The 26,321-nt window shown below is 36.3% G+C and overlaps 1 protein-coding gene across 1 annotated transcript; it reads right to left on the bottom strand.

The window, feature by feature from the left end:
• Window positions 1-1,764: 1,764 nt before the first annotated feature.
• On the bottom strand, window positions 1,765-25,702 carry gucy1b1 (guanylate cyclase 1 soluble subunit beta 1). Its single transcript, XM_059554041.1, has 13 exons — window positions 25,471-25,702; window positions 24,959-25,032; window positions 22,347-22,447; window positions 21,966-22,084; window positions 21,251-21,448; window positions 19,628-19,858; window positions 19,404-19,520; window positions 19,050-19,183; window positions 17,180-17,377; window positions 12,424-12,661; window positions 10,303-10,443; window positions 3,952-4,106; window positions 1,765-3,030 (listed from the first exon to the last, which is right to left on the bottom strand). The coding sequence occupies exons 1-13, from the start codon at window positions 25,471-25,473 to the stop codon at window positions 2,913-2,915; spliced, it is 1,827 nt and encodes a 608-aa protein (XP_059410024.1). The 5' UTR covers window positions 25,474-25,702; the 3' UTR covers window positions 1,765-2,912.
• Between the last annotated feature and the right edge of the window lie 619 nt (window positions 25,703-26,321).

The raw sequence follows: 26,321 nt of genomic DNA, 5'->3' as shown, positions 1-26,321 counted from the left end.
CAATTTCCAGAAAATAAACACCTTCAGTATATTTAATCAATCTGTACACTCCTGACATTTATATTTTTTGTTAATGTTTCTTTTCATAACACACTGTCTGTAAAGAGACTGAGCCCGAGGGTCTGTGTCTGACTTTACTAAAAACAATATGATTTTAGATTTGACTTTGCTTATATATTTTTTTGACAATATGACTATGTATTTGAAGCAGCAAGACAGACTTACGAATATGTTTAGAGGCATTAAAATGAAATACTCATGAAGGCTACTAAATATTTTTTTATTTTGTAAAAGAAAATCTCTCAATAGCAATGCTATTATAACAATGCTATTTTGTTTTTATCCTACAACACAAACACAAAAATTAGACTATGCAAATCTCTATGCATCCCATTATCCCCCTTACTCTGTCTACTAGGTGATTTATCAACTCTCAATCAGGAAATAACAAACAAAAGGATGCTCCTTGTAGCCTTAGCCATCGCCAAGAAAACTATCTTCCTGAACTGGAAATCCCGAAGCACTATTCACATAACACACTGGAAAAATCTGCTCATAGACTACATCTCCCTAGAATATTTTACACCTCATTACAACTGTATATCGGAACCTCAACACTCCAGATCAGACCTCATCCAACTATTACAAATCTGACACACTCATCCAGATTAATTATGTATTCATTTATTATTATACATTTATACAAGATTTTAGTAATATTTATTATTAATATTTATTTATTTAATATTAGAGTATTTTCATTATTATAATTATTATTGACATTATGGTTATTAATATTTTCAATATCATAGAAACATTTAACAGTGATGGAATGATGGCGATGTGGTGATAATTTGCTTGATATAAGGACGGTAATGGTATAACGTATATATTAAATGATTAAAATAAAATAAATAAATAAATAAATGGATAAATGAAAAGATGATGATAATAATAATATAAATATATAAAATATAAAAATATAACCAAATCAAGTCAACATCTAACACATACCACACATGATTTTAATGCACCAAATGCTGATTTTAATGCACTTCACCTTCTTTTAATGCACCACCTTAGTTTAGGCATACATACAAATAATTACTGTACAGTTAATGAAAAGAAAGGGAAAGAAAAGGGCAGGAAGAAAAAAAAAAAAGAGAAAAGAAAAAAGGGGAAAAGGAAAAAAGAATTTTTTTGTTATTGTTATTATATAGTGTGTATTGTTATTATTGTTATTATTATTATCATTATTATTATTATCATTATTACTACAATAATTATTATTGATATGACTGTCGCCATCAACGCAAAGTGTTATAATCGCCATCTTTAGCATTACTATTATTATGTATATATATATATATATATATTTGTTTTATTATTATTTATTATTACTATTGTTTTATTATTATTATTGCTATTGTTGTTGTTATTATATTACTATTTATATAACTATTGCAATTGTACTTTCAATACAAAATATTATCATCATCGCCATATTTAGTATTACTATTATTACTGTTGCTATTATTATTGATATAAATGTTGTTATTATTATTATTGTTATTATTGATTTTATCAATATCAACATCACTTACTTAATTTTTCTACATATTACTATTATTATTATTATTATTTTTTTTTTTCATTGTTATTATTACTGCTGTTTTATTGTTGTTTTTGTGTTCTGTTGTTGTGTTATGTGTTTACCTTATGTATAATAAAAAAATAAAAAATAAAAAAAAAAGACTATGCAAATCTTTTAAATAATATTTTAATACAAGACTTAAATATATGCTGCAAACAGAGGTGTACATAAAAGCAGGTGAGATGATAGATTTCCGATAAAAAGATCTATCTGTGGCGATGAATACAAACTCTCACACCAATGAAATATATCCACATTTTAAATAATTAATATCACTTAGAAACTTGTTTAGAGTCTATTCATTGACGCAATAACTACTAGTAACACAAGAACATTAGTGTAAATGTATTGTAAATTGTGATCATAAAATAACTTATATGTACAGGTTAAACAATTTCTCTGATGCAATGTGAGATTGTAAATATGATTCCAATGTGATTCCATTTTCATTATTTAAAGCATCATGATCCTCTGAAACATGAAAAACTAATTCAGTCTAGCAAATTTAATTATGGTTTAAACGGAGTATTTGCAATATAATACATTGGTACAGTAACAAAATGTGCTGTGATTCTGAACACAGAAGGTTAATTTCTTAATTATTGAGTGCATTTATAACAAACAAACAAACAAAGAAATGTTAAAGCTATTTCTAAGCTGTAGTGTTCATAATATTAAATATCAATACTCAGACATATAATACTTATTACAAAGAGAAAAGTTTTTTTTTTTTTTTTTTTTTGTTCAGTGGTGGAAAAAAAATTCTGGACTTGGTAGTGATCTACTGTAAATACTGTCACTTTCTTTACTATAAATAAAGCAAGATGAAAACAAACACGTGATGAGCATGTCTGCACATTGCATAGTATATTTGTACCATGTTCCAGTTTTATTTATTCTGATGTGCTATTTTATTAAATATATTCAATAGCTGGCATTCGATTAGTATTAGTATAATGATTAATATCAATTGGACAGTCATTTCCATATTTCTACACAAAATGTGTAGAGCTCTGTTTATCTTTAGCTATATGTAATACCCTTTTCCCCCTATGTTGTCATTATCTGTGAATGAGGGATAATTGGCACTTGAAATGCAGGGGTCACTAAAGAACATACTTAATTTGAGAGTTGAAGAATAAAATTATCTTAATGAAGAAAGCAAAGTATACTCCTATTTTTAGATTTCAGAAAGAACACATTAGCTGAGAACACAATAAAAATTGCACCACTGCCGCTCTACTGTATGTCGCATCTGTTAGGTCTTGCGTGAGAGAAACCACACTTTCATTGGTTCTTTTTTTCCTTTCATGGTTACAAGTCCTCTGTACTCCAAATGAAACTGCGGATCGGCGTTTTCCACTGACTTCAAACACCTGAAACAACACAACACAATAACAGCATTCAATTTATTCACACAAAAACCTTTGTTTATATTATACTGTATTATATTATAACTAATCTCACAAATTCAATTGAGTTCAGATCGAAACAGTAGTACACTGTAACAGTGTTATTTTTTTTACATGCTTAAACCCATGGAAAAATATATATATGTGCTCTGTGCATTGTTACAGGGTACTACTTTTTACAGTGTTTGTAGTAACCTTTTGAAAGTAAATTAATTGTACACTATTTAGGAAAATATAAACACAGTGTAAACAATCAAAATTGGTGTAGAAACACTTCACACTCATAAATTCTTAGGGCCAGATTTACTAAACAGGGCAATTTAGTGTTAGAGAGCAATTCCATAAAAGCGTTGATGGGGTGATTTACTGACAATGTGCACATTAAACAACATAGACGCAGCCAGATAATTTCCATGATGACCAGTGAAATCTACCAAGAGCAGTCCAAATTACTGTCTGCTTTAAGACATGCTTTTTTAGGTGTTAAATAATAGCGCAAATACCAGTAATTTGAAGAGTGCAAAAGTTAGTAAATCGCATTGAGTGATTAATTTTAATTCTATCCTCCCATAAATTTTGCGTCTGAAAAGGAACCTCCTAGAAATGCATATTTAATAAGTTCAGGCGCAAAAATAAGTCCATGCCTTTTCAGAACTAATTCTTCAATGCACATCTTTAGTAAATCCTGACGTGACTATTTAAATGCCAAAAGAATGTTTGCGCTGGCACAAGCTGTTAGTAAACCTGGCCCTTAGTATAATTCCCAAAACAGTTAACACATTGGATAACTAGAATAGCATTTTCTTGTAAAACGTACAGTACTCCAATCATTTACAACTTTGAGAAATATTTTTTTACAGTGCAGATTTATGTCATTTTTCTCACCTGTATGTGTACTCCGACACATTTATCTTTCCTTTCTCTCCTGTGGTCTCTGTGCGACTTGTTAGATTGACCGTGTTTCCAAACAGGCAGTAACGGGGCATTCTTTGACCTATGACTCCTGTGACCACCTCCCCTGTGTGGATTCCAATGGTGATCTGCTCCAAAACATAACAGTTAATATGTAGTAAATGTGTGAAGCCTGAAAATTTGTAAACAAATTCACACATAACTTCTTAACATTCATTTTTACAATTTTGACAATTTATAAAGGGAGAGATCATGGTCTTTTTATTTATTGCATGTATTTGTCTTTCCAGCAATTGCAACGAACATTCCTCCTCTGAGCGAGACACGCTGTGCCACATGTACGTGCCAGAGCTAAACTAACGGTTCAGAAAAAAGTTAATGTGGGTGTATTTTTAAACACTGAAAGGAAGGATGATCTGACGGTGTCTCCCTTTGCCAGACTGTGCTTACTTTTGTGTGCGTGTGTCTTTGTATGAAAGCATCCATGCCATTCGCCTAATACAGTCCTCTCTCTCATTTAGAGGCTCTTAGTGTTCCAGCAGCACATCTTCAACAGTCGCACATATAATAACAAACCTTTGTCGTCTGGTTAAACAAAAGACCCCGACTGAGACTTTCCTGCAGATGTATTATCGAGCTATTCTTAGAAAACATAAAACATCCTTAATACACTGGCTAAAATGTATCCCCACAGGAGCATGTTTTATGATACAATTTTTATTTTTTTATTTTTATAAAGGACAGTATAGTGGGTGGGTGCTTGTGTAAGCCCATCAGCCGGGTACACAAAATATGCAAGGTATTTTGTTTAATTTAGGCTACGAGGCAGTGCATTAAACAAGTTTAAACATTTAGAATTTATTTATTCATAAAATTATAAATACACAATGACCAGTATATACTTGTTTATTATATTGTGAGTTAAAATCATTATAATGTTTTTTTTTTTTTTTTTTTCTGAAAGAACTTTAAGCAGTCTTTTCTGAAACATTGCCAAGGCATATTTTATAAAAGGCGAGGCTAAATGTGACATCAGACCAAATATTTTAAAAAATCTTGATTAACTGCAGAAACCGGTTTTGTAATAAACTTTTTTTTTTAATTTATAAAAATACATTTATTTTTTTCAGGTTTTCAGGTTTTGTTATGTCTTAGCAGTTAAATTAATGTTCATTGCATTATTTTAGTGGCAAGTGTGTTACTATGATGGTGTTAAGTATTTGTGTGTATGACACTGTGTGCACCTTCTATATTACTATTTACCTCTCAGCTTTTGCAAAAGCTATTTGTGATAATCTTTGATTAATCATTAATCATTCTCTTTAGCCCCTGTGGTTAAAGGTGGCTGTCAGTACAGTATATAAAGGTAAATATATATATATATATATATATATATATATATATATATATTGTACATTCCAGTGAAATTATGAAATAGAATGTGACATGCCATTATTGATGTTCATTTACTGACATTTACAAAAAATAAAAAATAAATAAAAAAACAGTAGAGCACGTTTTGAATCCACAACCATTCACACTTGCACATCTTCTGAAACCCCCAATAGGCCTATTAAAATAGCTCCAATTATAGGCAAAACTATATCAGCTGTTAGTTCCTGGGTGAATCAGTAGAGTGAATGATTCAACAATCAGACAAACGTTTTGATACAGACATTGAAGTTCATAATAATAATAATAATAATAATTCATTACATTTATATAGCGCTTTTCTAGGCACTCAAAGCGCTTACATTGTCAGGGGGTATCTCCTCATCCACCACCAGTGTGCAGCATCCACCTGGATGATGCGACGGCAGCCATAGTGCGCCAGAACACCCACCACACACCAGCAGTCAGAAAGAGACTGACAAATGAGATCTCGCCCGAGAGCCCAATCACCTTCGAGTGGTTACAAAATGAGCCAATGGTACACAGAGTACCTTGGTCTGCGGAATTTGTATCGCGAACTCCACCCCGCAGAGGAGCAGCGCGAGCAACTCACATTCAAGTCTTCTCTGAGGAGCTGAGCCCAGAGACCCGGCCGTTCAGTGGAACAGCGATGTGGCAAGGGGACATAACGTCTCCCTTCCCTCCTTCAGGGAACGAGGGTTACATACGTTACCGAGACGTTCCCTTTCAGTCGGTCACATTCTACGTTATGTCAGAAAGAGACTGACGAATGGGGTCCCTTGCAAAATGCCACATGGCTGTCTTCCAGTGACCCGTGTGAATGATAGCACCCTGTTGTGAGGCCAGCACGAGTGAGACTTACTGTGGACATACACACGTTGGATTGCCCAGAAAGGGGAATCACAACACATGGAGGCACTTAGTCCCACATAGGGCTGACCGAAAGGGCATGCATGCAAGTGCTGGACATCAACAGTGCTGGAGGAACCCAGGTTTCTAAACTGAGGAACTCACCTGAGGGGAATAGTACGCATCCAGTCCGTGGAGTGGAATGGTTTAGCAAGCGGATTGACACCAAGCAGGTCCTTACTGGCCCGAAGGGGCGAGTACTGGGGAGAACACGGGTTCTACACGGAGATTATAAAATCTCGCAAATGTGTTAGGTGTCGCCCAGCCCACAGCTCTACAGACGTCTGTTAGCGAGGCACCATGCGCCAGCGCCCAGGAGGAAGCTACACTCCTAGTTGAGTGAGCTCTCACCACTAGGGGGCATAGCAGGTCTTGAGCCTGATAAGCCAGGACAATAGCATCCACTATCCAGTGGGATAACCTCTGCTTGGAGACAGCCTTTCCCTTCTGCTGGCCTCCGTAACAAACAAAGAGCTGGTCTGAGGTCCTAAGGCACTGAGTTCTGTCCACGTAAGTGCGGAGCACACATACTGGACAGAGCAGCACCAGGGCTGGGTCTGCCTCCTCCAGGGGCAGCGCTTGCAAGTTCACCACCTGATCTCTAAAAGGAGTAGTGGGAACTTTTGGGCACATACCCAGGCTGGGGTCTCAAGATAAAGTGAGAGTTGGCCGGCCTGAATTCCAGGCTCGCTTCGTCAACTAAAAATGCCTGGAGGTCCCCGACCCTCCTCACCAAAGCCAAAGCTGTCAAGAGTGCAGTTTTCAATGATAGAAACTTTAGCTCTACTGAGAGCAAAGTTTAGAAGGGAGCCATCTGCAGTGCCGATAGAACCACTGCGAGGTCCCAAGAGGGTACTTGCTGAGGGTGAGGCGGATTGAGCCTCCTGGCCCCTCCCAGGAACCTGATGATCAGATCATGCTTCCCAAAAGACTTTCCTCAACAGGGTCATGGTGAGCCAAAATGGCGGCCACATAGACCTTCAGGGTGGAAGGAGACAGCCTTTGTTCCAACCCTTCCTGAAGAAAGGAAAGCACTGACCCGATCCGGCATTCCCAGGGGCCCTCACAACATGAAAAACACTAAGTGACGAAGAGGTTCCACTTCAAAGCATAGTGATGGTCTTTCCTCAGAGGAATTGGCCAGGGAGGGGCTGTCGCGAGGAGTACAAGTTCGGGTAACCAGGTCCGACTGGGCCAAAAAGGCGCAACCATAAGGACCTGCTCCTTGTTCTCCCTGATCTTTTACAATGTCTGTGCAAGAAGGCTCACTGGGGGGAAACACATACTTGCACAGGCAGAGCGGCCAGCTGTGTGCCAGAGAGTCCTTGCCAAGGGTGCCCTCGGTCAGGGAGTAAAACAACTGACAGTGGGAATTTTCTGGAGAGGGTCTACCAGAGCATCTCCGAAGCATTCACAAATCAGCTGAACTGACTGGGGGGTGGAGTCTCCATTCCCTAGGACAAGACTACTGCCGTGAGAGCTCGTCGGCTGCACGATTGAGCCTGCCTGGGATGTGAATGGCACGAAGCAACCACAGATGCTAGTGACTCCACAAGAGGAGATGGCGAGCAAGTTGCGACAAGCGCTGGGAGCGTAGACCTCCCTGAAGGTTGATGTACGCTACGGTCGCAGTGTTGTCCATACAGACCAGAACGTGTTTGCCCTACAGCAGGGCCCTGAAGCGGTGCAGAGCAAGCCGTACTGCAAGCAACTCGAGACAACTGACATGCCACTGTAGTCGGGGTCCTGTCCAGGAGCCCGATGCAGCATGCCAGTTGCACATGGCACCCCAGCCCATGGCGGAGGCATCTGTTGATATTACAACACAGGTTCTAGAGGAACGCCAGCCCGTAGAAACGAGAGGTCCAAACACGGGGTGAAGGTTCGGAGGGAGTGACGGTCACTCTGAGCTTGCCCTGTTGCCATGCCCATCTAGGGACTCGGTAGTGAAGCCAGTGCTGAAGTGGTCTCATATGGAGTAACCCGAGCGGTATGACTGCTGCCGCGGGTGCCATATGCCCCAGGAGCCTCTGAAACAGTTTCAGTGGAACCACTCTCTTGACCTCAAATTGTCTCAGGCAATTCAGCAGTGACTGCACGCGCACTCGTTCGTAAGCCGCGCTAACATGGCAACCGAGTCTGTTTCCATACCGAGAAAAGAGATTCTCTACACCGGGGAGAGTTTGCTCTTTTCCCAGTTGACCTGAAGACCCAGCTGGACAAGGTGTCTGAGCACCAGATCCCTGTGCTTGCACAACCGCGCTCGAGAGTGAGCTAGAATCAGCCAGTCGTCAAGGTAGTTGGGGATACGGACACCTCGATCCCTGAGAGGAGCGAGGGCTCCCTCCGTGACTTCGTAAAGACACGGGGAGACAGGGCCAACTTGAAAGGGAGAACCTTGTACTGAAATGCCTGTCCCTCGAAAGCAAACCGAAGAAACGGTCTGTATCGAGTAAGAATGGAGACATGAAAGTACTCGTCCTTCAGGTCGATTGCTGCAAACCAATCCAACGGACGAATGCATTCGAAAATGCGCTTGGGCATTAACATCTTGAACGGAAGTCTGTGAAGAGCTCAGTTCAAGGCACGTAAGTCCAGGATTGGCCGTAACCCACCTGTTTTCTTAGGTACTATGAAGTAGAGGCTGTAAAAGGCGGACTTCATGTCGGTTGGAGGGGCCGGGTCTATCGCATGCTTTGCCAGCAGGGTCGCGACCTCCACACGCATGACAGGAGCATCCTTGCCCACCATCGTCGCGCAAATACTCCGAAACCTGGGGGGAAGCCAGGCACTGAATCGTGTAGCCGAGCCTGATCATTCAGATGAGCCAGCGGGATGGCATGGGGAGCTCTAGCCAGGCTCCCAGGAACCGATCCAGCGGGATTAAGTGAACTACAGGCATACCCAAGGTGGGGGCAGCGAGGTGGAGCAGACAGGGAGGCATAGCGTCCCTTAGCGGGGGCGGAGTGCGAGCACTCGTCTGACTCCAAGTGGCAAAGAGGGCGTGAGAAGGCAATGCGTTCTCGAGCCGGCTCTGCATGGAAACTGGCAAGGGGAGAGGAGAACGAGAGCGGCGAGGAAGCATGTCGCCAACTGTCGTTCACGACCTCTTGGGACCTGGAGGTAGATTAAACAGCTCTTTTAGTGAAGGAGAACAAAGGATTCTCCCGCGGCCCTCCTCCGGGGGAAGGAGTGGTCCTGCTACCATCTCCTGACAAGTCCCCAAATTCGGGTCGCCCATCTCAGGAATGGCACTTGGCCTGACGCTTGGCAGGTTTAGGGGCAGAGACGGGCTGCGCCGCCCTTCTGCGGCCGTCTCCTTGCTGCGGCCGAGGTAGCGGCTGCTGCTGTGTCAGCATGCTGAAAGCCCAGACATGTGACACAGCGATCGTTGCCGTCACGATGAGCGATATATCTATCGCTCTTTAAAAAGATGCAAATTCAACCCGTTTTCTCTTTAAGAGAGAGAAAGAGCTCTTTCAGTGGTGGTGAAGCGCTCAGGGGAACGCAGGAGCTGACTGCAGGAAACCCAGATGAACCACTGAATTGTTCTGTCACTCCGACACCAGTTGACTCGCTTGTAAACACTGTAAGCAGCAAGCGATGTGCTCGGCTGCGAAGCGAAAGCTTGAATGCGAGTTGCTAGCGCTGCTCCTTATATACCCACTCTGCGTCCCCTGTGTATATATATATATATATATATATATATATATATATATATATATATATATATATATATATATATATAAACTGGTATTCTTGAACTGGTATTCAATCTTACAATCAGCAGGCTATGATACGATTTGAGCAAACACTTTTCTAAATTTGTTTCCACATAATTTAGCTATTCTGACAGAGACCGAAAGTGATAAGACAGAGACTGGAGTTGATAAGATGTTCTGGAACAAAAGACATTAACATAACCTCATATGCTATGCATAAAAATGTGAAAATAATGTTCTTTTTGTTTAAACTTGTAACTGGGTCAAGAAAAGTGATCACCTGAACAGGATCCTTGTCTACTTTCACCTGTCCCGCGATCTCCATCATGTCCAGGGCCAGATGACAGATGGATTTTGCATGGTGGGTGCAGGGCTCCGGAAGACCACTCACAGTCATGTACTTATCACCAACTGTCTCCACCTTGCAGAGAATAGAGAGATGTTTGAGAAACTGATGAGACGGCTAATAATAGCTAATGTGCCTGTGGTATGATTAACCTCAAAGGACACTTGGATATTTTAAGTCTCCTACCCCATAACACATTAACCTACTTGATTGTAATAATATCTGCAACAACTATATATATATATATATATATATATATATATATATATATACATATAGAGAGAGAGTAATATATATATATATATATATATATATACATTTTCTACAGCCAAATAAAATACAAAAATTAAAATATCAGAAGAACTATCCTCCAATTTTAGAACAATTCAATTCAATTCAAGTTTATTCAACACTTCATAAACTTCACACAACACAACACTTCACACAACAATTCAACACTTTTGATTCATCAAAGTTTTCTTGACAATGCACACAAATGTTACCAATTCAACTCCTCGTGTTTCATTCTCCAACCACATTTCTACACCGTATCACAACAAACTCTAAAGAGAGAGCCCAGTCCTTTATGAGACCTTTGGACCACATAGATACAGATGGCTTTAAGTAAATATAGCTTTTTTTGGTGAGCCAGCCTTGAAATTCTACCCACCCGTTTTGTTTAGTTAGCAAAGGTCCATGAAGTGCATTCTTGTCTGTATGCCTAGGATGTAAATCAAGGATATTTTCTAATGCCCTTGTTTTTAAGAGAGCATTGTACATGGTGTGTAGTTGGAAAAGTACAGACTATGAGGGACAAATAGTTAAGACAAGAAAGTTAATTCTATTTACAGCTAGAGAAAATACAATACCATGGCTGGTTGCACTGGAATTTCAAAAGACTCACATTACACTTGCATATCTAAACAAAGTGTGTCAAACATACAGCTTTGGGGAAGTTGTGGCCTAGTGGTTAGAGAGTTTGACTCCTAACCCTAAGGTTGTCGGTTTGAGTCTCGGGCTGGCAATACCACGACTGAGGTGCCCTTGAGCAAGGCACTGAACCCCCAACTGCTCCCCGGGTGCCGCAGCATAAATGGCTGCCCACTGCTCTGGGTGTGTGTTCACTGCTGTGTGTGTGCACTTTGGATGGGTTAAACGCAGAGCACAAATTCTGAGTATGGGTCACCATACTTGACTGTATGTCACTTTTACTTCACTTGTGGGACGAATATGGTCTCCAGAGGAATCTAATCCAGCTTGTGAAATGATTTGAAAGAGAATAAGTTAAATTATTCTGAAAAAAATAAAAAAAAATTCAAAAAAATTTATAAAAATAAAATATATTCTATTTTAGCTTAGTTGTTAATTACCAACTGCAAACTGTATGTACATATAATCTAAAGACCTCCTGTAAATTTAATTAGTAAATTTAATGTGCTTCTTTTTTATCCCAGTAATGTATACACACTCTGTGTTTCCTACAGCAAGATTTAATAAATCAGCCAACGTAAGATGTTTCAATCAGGCACTTGACCTAATATAAGATTCACACCCTGCTCTAATTATAGTCATTCATTTACTGATCTAATTAGGAACATTATAAAAGATTTATCATAAAACAACACATCATAAAAAAAAAGACTTATAAAGTTTTTGCTTTTTTGTCTTTGAACTTTGTAGCTGGAAAGTTTATTACTTTTGTTGAAAGTGACACCTTTATTACTTTAAGTTTGCTCATAGTGACATTGAAATAAAATTTTCAGATTTTGCACCTACTGTATAATGCTTTAACTTTACACTGTGGCTAACTTGCCTTCTCACAAGCACATTCAAACATATTTGTCAAGAGTTGTCATTTTTGTCAAGACATTTTTAGGCCAGTAACAATCAAGAGTTTTTTCTTTGTGTGCTGAATATCTCTGGATGGGGCCTAAAATATCTCTGTTTATGTCTGTGAGCATGGTTATAAAGGTATTTTTATCTGTATTTATAATAAACTAAAAACACAGATACAGAAAGATCTGAATTACAAATTACAGTTTGAAAGACACTCACCTTATAAACATAAGGATTCTTCCGAGAATCAGTGAGAATGTCAAATCTAGTGTAGATGTCATTGAGCAGATTGACAATTTTAATGGCTCCCTCTGCTGATGCATGTTTGCTGCAGAACGCATTGAACCCAACAATGCCACTGAAAAGAATTGTCACATTGTCGTATCGTTTAGCAGGCACGGGCCGCTTATGCCGAAGCTCATTGGCTACAGACGGAGGAAGAACCGAATACAGCAACCTGAAACAAAGAGGTATCATCATTATCATGTACACTCTACAACAACATGCATTCATTTTATTTAATGTCACTGGACAATTTTTTTTATAGTTGTAGCAGTTGTTGTAACCATTCAATGCAATACAATTGTTTACTTCGGTTTGTTAAGAAAGGTTTTTAAAAATAACTAAATGAACTAACTAACTAATATATTCCTCCTGAGACCCAAGAGTTTGCCTGATGTGCATTTTATAATTGTTCTTGCTATTTGGGATATGTAGGACCTAATAAGTATAATACCTAAAATTTGTTTTTGTACAGGAAGTAGTTTTTGCAGAAAAATATGACCTCATACGAGTACAGTGGGTCTATCTTACTGTATGACACACATAGACTCCATTGGTACAAAAAGTTAATTTGACACATTTTCAGTTTATTTGAAAATGTAAACATCCTTTGAACTGTGGCTTTTTTTCTAACTAGCTGCCTCTATCTTTCCAGCCTGTCTGGAATAGCCATATTGGCTGGTGTGAAATGCTGCAAAGCAGTTTCGTTCACTTTGCAAGCACAGATGCACATTGCATGTCATGCATTGCACATGGGATTTCCCAGTGCAGCCTTGTGCTCTGCATTCATGCATTTCATTCATAAGTTATGCTATGTCCTCGGTAGAGGACATCGGGACTCAATTTCTTAAAAAAAAGAAGAAAAGACATGAATGAATGAAGATGCATATGCAAAATCAATTGATTTTTTAAATCACCGATACATTTTTAGTTTTCAAGATTTTATTTTTTATTTTTTTACCAAACTTTGTATAAAGATGATTCTCAACTATGTTATAACAGAATGATTCAATATACCATTTTTCTTTCTGCAAAATGTGTGTAAAATTACCATTAATGGGTTTTCTCATTATATACAATGTATCTATAAACTAAATCTGATTTGCATATTAATGTGTTTTTGGGGCAACACGTAATGAAAAAAGAAGTGTAATAATGGGAGTAATAATTGACAAGATTTTCATAATAATATATATAATATTTCATAGAATATTGAAATATAATTTCTTTCTCTATTCATTTGTTATATCTCCAAAAATGCATAATAAACATGCTTTTAGTCCCGGTGTCCTCATGTGAGGACATTTATGAAATCAATGCCCTGTTTAGTAACAGAAAGTCATATTTTGATTTGAAACCCCATAACATTTTCCTGAGATGTTGATTTATGACACATCATTTAAAAATTAGACAGATTTAAATGATAACTACAAAATATTATCATATTTCCATAAGAGTGTCACTAAATTAATTTCAGACATTTTGATGAACAAGGAGAGGGAGTGGTCATGTGAAACATCCAATCATTTGGTATCTCTGAAAAGCCCTGAATGTGCTCTGTACAGGACATACAGACTTAAAACTGTGGCATGAACAGTCTCAGAGAAATTCACAAAAATGTAATATACTCATATGAGGCCGCAGGGTCTCAAGAGGTTAATACTAAATTAACCCTTTTCTGAAATTCTATTAAACTGACCATTGGATAATGTGTATCATTTCATTATTTTAGACATTGTACTTTCCCTGAAGGTTGAGTGCTAATTATCCACAGAGCAGTTTGAGTATTGGCTCTCTACATTTAGACATTTCATCCATCTGTTCTATTTTATATTCTTTATTGCTAATGGGAAAACACAATACTAACCTCATTTTAGAACTCTCAGTTATACAACATGATGAAACATAGGTTTATATATAAAAAAGTCATATACTGTGTATATGTGACCCTGGAACACAAAACCAGTTAGTTATAGGGGTAAATTTCTTGAAATTGAGAAAAATCTTACAGACTCCTAACTTTTGAACAGTAATATATTATTAAGCTTTTGGAAACAAATTTTCTTCATATCAGACTCCCAGTCCACTCTGTAACTTAAATATTTCTGAACATGTCTTTCTCATGTACATATTGTACACTGCCATGGTAACTGCCTCAAGCATGATTTTTGGCCAAAACTCCTAACTGTGTTAAATTATGGATAAAAATTGTTGGTGTTGAGACAGATTTCAATTATTTGGTCTGCTCATGGTCTCACAAGAATACAAAACAGGCTCTTTATAAATACATTTCACATTATTACTCAGACATCATAAATAATAAAAGCTATGCTGGCTCTGTATGTAGTCAAAAATAAATAAAGAAACAGCATGATTCACAGTAAATACAAAACATGGACAAAACAAACAAACAAACAAAAAAACAAAACTCATATAATCTCATATTATAATGACTTTAATCTCGAGATGGTTTTATTTTTTTATTATTGCTTGGCCCTAATCCTCTTCCGTACTTACAAGCACAGAAAGAATCTGCATATAAAAACTGCTTTCAAAAATCATATGCATAAACCTTAAAGAAAATGTCACAGTCGCATCTCACTGTCCTATTTTGAGCAAATTCCCCAAGTTTTAGTGCAGAACGCCTGCTATTTAAGATAAGGCTGTGCTATTCAGCAATTCAGAATACAGCCCATTTGTTCACGTTATCAATGAGTCACATACATCCAGGTTTCTAAGAAATGCATGTGCACCTAACACTACTGAATAAAACGAGAGTGTAAATTTGAAATTAACTAAAAAAATGCTTAGAAGGACATAACCACAAGTCAGCAACTCACAGTAATGTAGTTTAAGACACAAATGAGAGAATATCCCAGTCCATATTTAAATGTCTCTGAAGATTACTAAACCTTTCCTCCAAACATTCATGTTTTAAATTCTGACTAGAATTTGAAACTTGTACAAAGGCAGTTGTGGAGGTTTAGCTGGTATATATTGTCTGTGTGGAAGAGAGAGATGGTCTCTGGTGATGTTCAAGGTTCTCCACCAGATTTAATAAACAAACACAGAGCTCACAGACCGAGGCAGACTGGCTCCCCACGGAGAGTGCAAATACAGCCTCATTTTCCAAGCAGGAAAAGAGACAGCCATCTTAAAAAAGCTGTACGCTGGGGAAACAAAGTAAAAACCAATATCATGCTTTTTTTTTTAAATTATTACATCCTTATGACAGTCTATGCAGCACTGTATCGCCAAACTATAGACTCATAGCAGGACTATAAGGCCTGGATTCCCATCTGGTTTAGGCCTTAGTTGTGAGACCTAAAATTGACCTTAGTCATATTACTCAGTGTATTGGTCTGGATCTGGATCCTCACACATGGTCTCGGATAAGACTGCAGTCTATTTTCAGTTTGCCTTGTGTAACCACCCATTTAGACAGGAAGAGATGGTCTGATTGACATGTAATGTAATTTACAGATTACTGTACAAAGGTAATGATGACACGCAGAGGAGGAAATGAGCCGCTTATTTTATTTCTCCGGAAAGGACTGTAAGCTCCACACAGACTCTCAAATGTGCTTATTCAGTAAAGCAGGGAAGAGAAGAAGCAAAAAAAACAAACAAACAAACAAAAAAAAACCTGTCAGATATCTAACAATACTATATAATGTTTTATATAATGTTTAAGAATGTTTGGTACTCTCTAGCCTGAGATTTTCAATCTGTCAATAGATTAAAATCAATTAATCTCATTACATTTTTTATAATGAACATGATTAATTTATCACAACTGAATTTGCAGAGATCCTTCTCTAACTACATGTACATATTTTCATACAAAACTATAGTGTGGTAATTTTGCAAATGTATTATGGTTAATGAAATTATTTCACTTGTAAGATATCTTTGCTTATACATGATTAAGGTTTTAAAAATCTCAGTTGTAATCATTGTTTTCACTGCACTCTTCCAGCTGGTTGGGTGCCAAGATAAACTGTAAATATGTTAAAAAATTACAGTGATTGGTCTGCACTCTATAATATTTTATTTAAGTTAAAGCAAGGGATAAAAAAGGGGATACAAACGTCTGTTTATTATCCCCTGGTTTAACTAAAATAAAATATATCAAGTTGGCATGCCTTCATTTAGAGTTAACTTTGAGATTCCCAATTGTACTTAAATATAATAATAATAGGGCAATGAGCTCAATTCAAGTCCTACCCTGGTTGATGGTCTTGTCCGTCAACCAGTATTTGGTTTGGATCAGGGTTTTGAGGGACCTAATCTTGGTCTGGATCAGGGTCTTGAGAGATCTAGATTTGGTCTGGATTCGGGTCTTATGGGGTCTGGTGTTGATCTGGGTTTATGTATGGATGAGAGTTCCCTCAAACCAATTAAAATAGTAACTATAAATGTTAAAATATTTCTGTGAATACCTTTAACGCTGAATTTGAGTACTGTTTGAATGAAACAGCATATTATTTCAATATATTTCATAACATACATGTAAGATCATTTTTTAATTTTATTACAAACTTCAACCCTTACAAACATAAACATAATAGAGTTAACGGTGTCATTCCATTGCTTTCAAAAAGATGTAGGATTTTCAAGGTAATCGAGTGTTTATTCAAATCAGCTAATATTCATTAAATATATCCACAATGTGGCATGTTGGAGAACTGACCTGTCTGTCTTCTTCTTCTCATCCTCCAGGGCTCGGAGCGTGTGCTGTAGACGGTCAGTCAGGATCTCCAGCTCCTGGGTCAACTTGTACTCCTCACGAAACTGCTCCCCCAGTAACACAAGGTCTCGGGTGGCATCATGAAGAGGAATGTCACTCAGGTACAGACCTCTCCTGGTCAGGTCATCCAGATTCATAACACTGACATATTGACAAAACACTTAATCAGCCCCATAAATTTAAGATATCAAAAAGTGAAGTAGCAAAATTTTACTTGTTCTATCTATATAAATATCTATATCTATATCTATATCTATATATATATATATATATATATATAACCTTAATATATACCAATATAGCAATCTCATTAGAACATATTTTTAGCACATAAGTTATCTAAGCCTTTGTGTGCATGACATGGGGATTATTATAGTTATACTAAAAAAAACTTTCAATCTAAATCAGCGGGAAGGACACATAGTAGCTGTTTTTCCAAGGAAAAGAGTGTCTGAATCAAGTGACCTCTTCATATTATTGTAAGAGGATTCAACTCATCTCAGACAAGCACTAGCGAGAGATAAGGTATTAACACACAAAGTGATTGAAATGAAAAAATCAAGTAGGATTTGGCTTATAAGAGGCCTACAGAATAACTGGAATGTAAACATTTATTAGATACTGGTCTAACTCATGTTGTACATTGCTGACATTATGTTTAATTTAGGAGGCAATTAACAAAATGTACTGTACTTGTTTTGTAAGTAACAAGTAGTAATGACTTTTGTTGGTGTAACACAATATAGTCAGGTTGTGTCACGTGGAGGGTTGGGATGAACTCAAGCGCAGACAGGATGCACAACACACAGGGTTTATTAAAGACAAAAAGGGGAAAACAAAACCCACGAGGGGGAAAACAATGACTAGGGCAAAGACAAACTACTTAACAAGTCTAAACAAACAATAAACAAAAGACTCTTCACTCTGGAACTCTTACGACAGAAAAACAATCACAGGACTCACAACGTCTCTTCAAAGTGCAACAATGTGTAACAATGAACCGCACAGGACAGTGAACACAAGGGGATAGAAATAGGGAGACTAATCATAACATAACAGATGACACAGGTAAAGCAATAATGACAAAACTAGGATAACAAGGGGGGCGGGGCAAGGAAACGAGACAACACAAGCACATGGCCCAAAGACAAGGCCATGGGCTTGAACACAAAACACGGCCTGTCATGATCCTGCCTCAAGACTAGAGGAAAATCAAGGACACGAGGGCAGAATCATGACAGGTTGATTCTGTCAAATTAAATACTGTTTCTACCTACCATTAATTTTACCACATGTAACCACATGAAGCACATTTTATGTTAACTATGTTCACTAAAAATAAATAAATAAATAAAAATAATAATCTACAGTAACTTGAAAATTGCAGTAACATCTATTTTAATCATTTTTAACTGAAGTCAAGCTCAGTTAATATATATATATATATATATATATATATATATATATATATATATATATATATATATATATATATATATATATATATATATATATATATATATTTTTTTTTTTTTTTTTTTTTTTTTTTTCCTCCGCTAATAATAATAGATATGACTAAATCCATGTAACTACATTAGGTTACAAAAATGAAAATAATTTTAAGGGTTAGAGCAAGTAATAATTAATAATTATGGTAACAATTACATGTTACCACTTGCAGTATGTTGTCCATCTACTCCTCAAGTTCATGTGAACAGCAGTAGAACGATTTCAAACTGATGCAATTATTTTAAGCTACCAAAATTAGCAAATTAGTTTTATTGGGATTATTTCACAGCCTCATTCATCTAACCTTGGTGAGCACAGGAAAAGGATGTTCTCAGTCTCAGGAAGTGAGATCATTTGGCCCTTCAGTCTCAGGCAGCTAATCTCTGTTCCTGTGAGTTCATCTTCACTCTCCGCAGTCTCTACATTCAATAGGCCCTCCTACATAAAACCACAAACAAGCCTTGTATCATTTAGCTTCCATTTACATATTTTTATAGCATTCTGTACATGGTTAGCCTTGTATTTGTATATGTGTGTGTGACATGTTCTGTAGAACTAACAATCACGATTTGTTCCAGAAACTATTAACAACATCTAGTTAATGAGTGTTGGTGGTTATATATCAGACAGTATGTTACGTGTTTTGGGGTAGACAGACCTTACTCCGCAGCACAAAGACAGTGTTGATGTGAGACAGGATGCCATGGAAACTGAAGTCTATGTGTGGCCGCACCAGCGAGAACACTGAGGACAGGTTACAGACGCCAGGCTGCAGCTGGAAGATGACACAAATAACTTGACATTTTTCTCCATCATACTTTTAATATACTTTCTAAATCTCCCACTTTTACATTTCTAAAATAGATTTTTGAGCAGACAAACCTGTGGCAGAACTCTGAAGATGGCATTGCCACACTGTGTGAGCATGAGGTCCTTGTCAAACATCAGGTGGAAGGGGAAAGCCTTGCAGAAGGTATACGGACTGATCCGAGTCTCTTGAGTCCCATTCTCCTCGAAACCATCCAGGTCTTCATAAAACGCCTCCTCCTCTGAGTCCTTCTCCTCAATCAAGAACTTAATGTGATCACATTCTTCACTCTTCGGCTGAATGACCTGGTACACCCCCACAAATATATATTTAGAGTCTCGTGGGTCTTGGGGATTGCATTTCCAAACATTAAATGTGGACACTCACAGCGTGAAAGAAAAAGAAAGAAATGACTGGAAGAAAGGATGGAAGTAAGACTTTTCAGTACTAGAAAAAAAAACATTAACTGAAATAAAATAAAAAATAAAAATCTTAAATGTATTTTGTTTTAACCAGTTGCCATGCAACATTTCTCACTTCCATTTAAGTTGAAGAACTAAAATACTAAATAAACACAAACTCAATATACTTAAACTTAGTAAAACTATATACAGTAGGTATGGTTGAGGTTATTTATTATTTTATGCATGTTTATTTCATAAAATTAATTTTAAGCAAAATAAAATAATCTTGGAAGGCAATTACAATCTAAGTGAACGAGGTCAATCTGTAAGCATTTGATAACTGTGTGTGTTAACAGTTTTAGTGTGGTCAAAAAAGGTTATATCAAATTTTACAACTTTAAATGATTTAAAATGTTTTACAATTCAAATAAGTTTTAGCAGACAAACTTGTGTTTATAAACTTATAAACTTATAACCCTTTTACTTTCATTATAATACCTGATATATATAAAATCAGCATTATGCCACAAATGCTGTTGACTAAGCATAACTTACATTGAACCCAAAATGTTCTTTTAAAGAACACAAATAAAGGTGTCTAATGGTCTCTTGTGATTCCAAACAATATCTTCTGTTAAGAGTCCAGGTTCAGTGATCTCATTCCGTAGTCGTTGTATAGCATGTAGACTAAGCAAAGAGAAAGTTAAAGCTTCAAGTGTGTCTGAGTATTTAATAAAGGAGAATGTTTAGTTTATTTAAGTATGAGTCAAATACAGGAATAACTTTTGGAATTGTTTATGCAATGCAGACAGTGAAGAGTTCTGTCTCTGTTTTGTCTTCAGCAATATCACTGAAAATGACCCTAAAAGCCATCTTATTGTAGCCGTCATATCAGCCTGGCCTGAATGCAGAGAGGCTGTTGTTTTTTTCTCTCTCAGCTTGAAGTTGAGCCCATTTTACTGACGTCAAGTCACTGTCTCTTTGCCCTATCGTCACCATGACGACAATGGCTAACATTTTTTTCGACAAGTCAGGTGTTGCATTGCGAGGGTCTGTCGATTGGACTCCCTCATTTCACACTAAACCCAGATGGAGAGAGAGAGCGACGGAAAGTGCAGTCTGCCGTCTGGGGGATGATTAGCTCTTATTGGATCTATCTATCTATCTATTTTTGTGTCATTGATGATGATTCTCTTCTACTATTTGCATCCAATCTGAATCTGCCAAGCTAAAGACAATTAAAGGAACAAAGCAACATCTATAAGGGAGACAATTAATGCACAGGCACAGCACCTTCATCTCAATCTCAGTTCCATGAATCTGCTGTGCAACTGTCTTGATGATCCCTATGACGATGTCCTGAAGACCTTCTCTCTCAGAGTAATAGTGTAAAATGAGGTTGTTCCCTTTCTCTGCATCCGTGCAGCGGAAGGAGGGCGCGCGCATGCCGGGGTAGATGGTGCCCAGATGGTCATGTAATGCGTCCAGATTCTGAAAGAGAGAACAAGTTGATATTAATGTGCTGATGTAAAGAGCAGATTTTTGCTAAGCTAAACAAAGTCAGTGCAATGAAAAGGGGTGAAAATAGTATCTACAAAATTATACTACAAAATATTTAGTGAAACCAGCTTCAGTTATGGCAAACTTTTCTCTCATTTTTTATTTTACTTAAGATACAGTCGTATGGAATTTTTCACCAAATAAGGCAAAAAATAACATTATTTAAAAAAAACATGATATATAATGAAAGGACATTAGGGATTTATTAAAAATATAGCCGTTGATGTTATTATCAATAATCCGCACTTCCACAGAAAATGCCATTTTCATTGTGTAATCTAACGAAACTATTATTATTTAACACTATTATTATTTAAACCATTTTAAAAATCACCCTCACTAAAAGTACAGTACATGCAGTGTGTGAAATAGAGAACAGTGTTACTTGCGTCACTTTCTCAACATTGCTGCTGCTGATTTTTGGGTGATAAAAACAGTAGCCTCTTACTTGTAAGAATTCACGGACATTGGAGCCCAACACTCGAAGGATAGTGTCATAGCCAGATTCCTGACAGAACTCAAAAAACATTTTCCCGAACATTTGCAAGATGCCTCCGGCATCCATTTCTATAGAAGAAACCATATTTAAAGCAACAGGCAATTCAAGAAGAATTTTACATTTAAACTAAGTAATTTTGTTAAATTTCATTGCATAAGTTAATCATTATAATGTTCTGTCACTTCAGCCAGTGAACTATTAGAACATTTATAATAGGCCACTTTTGATTAAATAAACTACTTAATAAATAAATAAATTTAGGTTTCAGAAAATAATTTTCCTCCATCTTTCCAAAACTACAACAATAACAAAAACAAAAAACAACCTTACTTAGAACTTTGCTTGCAGCAGCCACAAGGTCATATGTTTTGGCATCTTCATAGATAATTCTGACCAAAAACTGTCCTTCCACATCAACCTGAGCCTCTCTCCTAAAAGAAAAATATAGTATAAAATATTTGAAACATCAAATTATTACTATTACATCATTAACATTAATAGAAAAAAAAATGGTAAAACTTTCTATGAAGCCCGCATTTATAATACACTATAAGTGTATTCTTAAGGCATTATAACGAATGCATAATAAAACAAAATATAATATGTTATATCAATTCATGAATAATCATAACAACAATTATAATACTTACGTATATGTGGTTATAAGTTTAAGAGTATGATTATTTCTAACACAAAATGAACACCATATTAAATCTACTTCATTTACAGTATAATGGACTGTATAATATCTTGACATTGTTTAAGATCTGCACAGTATCTTATTACAGCTTGTGAGTGGTTGAGTGTTATTTGAGAGTTTCTGTGGAGCTAATGTTCATTAATTGATGTGAGATTAATACTCCAACTGAAAAAAATGCTATGTTTTATATGGTTACATTTTATTTTGATGGTACCCTTACTCAATCGACTAAAAGCAACTTTGCAACTACATGCCAACTAACTCTCATTAGAGTATTAGTATGCTTAAGAATAGTAGAATCTAAAGTTGACGTACTTGCAAAGACATTTATAGTCATTTTATCTGTTGGTTAAACATCAAAATAAAGTGTTAGCATATATTTACAGTAGCAGACATACTAATACTCTGATGACCACTAGTTAATATGTAGTTGCATAGTTACTTATCAAGAGCTGTCTAAAGGGTACCATCAAAATAGTTGAACTGATATTACAATAAAAATAGTGTGACGAGTGGGGCGGGGCCGAGGGATGTGGGAACACGAGCGAGGCCGGTGGAGTGATTGGGAAATCAGCGACACCTGCGACCCACCACCGGTCTCGAGTCCCACAGAGGAGATGGAAGGATATAAATCTGGAGCGACGACAGTGAAGGATGAGAGAGGACCAGGCCTGGGCTTTAGTTTATGTTTGCTTTTTATTTGTGCGCATCAGTCGTCCGCGAGGGGCTGATGCGCTGTTTTGTGTTTAATTTGATCATTAAAGTTTTCCGTTGATTGTCCGCCGGTTCCCGCCCCCTTCTTCCCGATGAGTATGGAGTTTTAATTATTACAAATAGTTTAAAGCAAATGTGTCATATTACACATTCATCTGATCTTATGGCTGTTTGAGAAAAAAAAAAAAAAAAATAATAATTATTATTATTATTACTACTTATAAGTGGTCTTTGACCGCTTTAAGTAAATTAGCATCAGAAAAATGGCAAGAAATGAGACTTAAAACACATTAAAACTATGAGAAATATAATCCATTGTAAAAGTGGATGCAGCGTGTTCATTGTGTTATAAATCATCATACTCTTAAAAGCTATAACCACAAATAAGTAAATATTATAATATTTTAAAACTGTTCTTATAAATATTCATGAAATGATACAACATATTATACATTTTTTTATATTTTAATTATAATGCCTTAAGAATACCCTAATAATGTATTATAAATACATGCTTTATAGAAAGTGTTACCAAAAATATATATATATTTATATATATATGTGTGTGTGTGTGTGTGTTTCATTAGAATTTTTTGGCTCCAAGGTAATTACATGAAATGAATTACATAATTAAATGAAAAGGAATATTTAATAAAAGCATGAAGATTGTTAGAGTCAGGTCAAAATGTGCTTTGCTTTGACATATTGCTAAACTGAGCTATAAAAAAACAAAAAACAAAAAAAAACACTACTTTGAATAAGAATGATGACTAAAGAGAAGTCCAGCCAAAAAGTCACAATAGTATCAACAAAGGAAAACAAAACCTAAAAATAGAAATAGAAACATAGTTAATCATGTCTTGGACAGTGCAATGTGAGATGCTAACCTTGTGATAATACTGAATCTTGCAGAAAAAAATGCTGCAATAACTGATTCCAACTGCTTTAATGTTGCCAAAAATCAAGTGAGAATCAAGCTCACAACTTAAGCCTAAACAGGCCCTAAAACATGTGTTTACATTAAGCACAGCTGTGACTTGAAAAGACTGCTCTTAAAAGTCATGTTAAAGAGATGGAGGAAGTTAAATAAAGCTGAACTGTTTGTGCAAGAGGAAAAATTGTTATGCATGTGACTTAACCCATGACATGTTATATGTGATTTCTAATGTTACGAATGAAAGCAAAAGAGCATATGGTAGTAAAGACTTGCCAATTACAATATACTGAGCTCTAGATATCATTAATTGTATTTTTAAGGCATTATGAAAAAGTTTTAAGAATAAAATAGCATTTGCTGAAATTTTATTTCGATTTCAAACCATAGTTTAGTAAGTGTCATAGCGACACATAAGCCTCTCCTTAAGTCATTTGAATTTATATCTAAGAATATCTATTATATGTACAGACACGTATTTTCAAATACAAATACATTGCACATAAATGCAAAAAAATTAAATAATAATAATAATAAATAAAATTACAATAAAAGATTGTCCATGATGTAATAGAGAAGTCCACATGAACTCACTTGATGTCCTCCCACACATCTGGACCATAATTTCTCAGCACCAGAAGTTCTAGTGCATGGTTCACAAAACCGTACTGCCAAAAAAAGTGAAATATAAAGTTGTGAAATTTATGCATGATATAATTATATGTTTATACACTACATGCAGTGTAATGCATTATTTGCATTTCATTGTTTACATATTCAAATGTACCATTTATACAAACATGCTGTACGTTAGTGCTTTTGTTGTGCGTAAGACGTGAGCTGTAACGAACATTGGTGTATCTTGTCACACAGTGAGGCAATACCTCACTGTGTTCATATGTATAGGCTACATACATACATATATAACGTTACTACTATAATACAGAAATACATATTTGAGTAAAGCCATATTTCCATCGCCTTTATACCACCGACGATACCGTAAACTGCAGAGCAAATATTTACGTGAATAAGGATTAACGTTACAGAATAAAAACAAAAATGTAAAAGAAATGTTAAATCGCATTCATATTATTGCTACATACCATGTTTGGATTAATTCGCCAGTCCTCGGTTTGTGATAGCTTAAATCACTAAACACCAGCACTGACAAACCGTACAGCTGTTACGAGTGAAACGACCATTCCTGAAACGAGCTCATTGTTATCGACAGAGGATGCAGCCAACGAGAACGCAGGGATGGAAAAAGTACTACACACAGCTGGTTCTCGCTATTTGCGTTTTACTAGATCCCGGATTCAGGAATTATACTACGTTGAAGGATTGGCTCATGATTATTCATTACGCAACATGACGTTTGTCCAGAATTCTTACCTGATTGGCCGCGAAGAGACGCTAGTAGGTGGGCGCTAATTAACTGGCGAATTAACGATTCCTACTTGGTTGAAGGCCTGTATCAATCTATTAATTAGGTTACGTCTTGTAAGCTCCGGGAAGGTTACCAAGCAACGCCAACATGACCTTATTAATATTCATCGACCAAGCAAGGGGAATGCTGTCAGGAGATGTTATCGTTGGATGATTTAAATATATCATAATATTGTAATCAGTCTAATTAATGAAAAAAATATCAAATTAAGGAAATGAATTCGTATTTCAATATCGATTTTTATTTCATGAAGACGTTTACATTTTCATGAAGCTTACACTATATTCTTAGTCAATTTGATATCAAGATATTAGCCTATTATTTCTTTGATTTATTTATTTCAGATTTATCTCTAATTTGTTATGCTATTAGCTTTTTATATTAAATAATATGTAGTGATGAATATAGTACAGCTGAATGAAATTCACCATGGGGTGGTATTTTAGGCACAAACATGTTTATCATAACTTTTTGTATTGTGCTTCTGATACATTACCATATTACTGT

Source organism: Carassius carassius, chromosome 7, assembly GCF_963082965.1.
Source record: "Carassius carassius chromosome 7, fCarCar2.1, whole genome shotgun sequence".
NCBI classification, from domain to species: domain Eukaryota; kingdom Metazoa; phylum Chordata; class Actinopteri; order Cypriniformes; family Cyprinidae; genus Carassius; species Carassius carassius.
The sequence above is the reverse complement of the archived record's forward strand: the minus strand, read 5'-3'. Positions and strand labels throughout refer to the sequence as shown.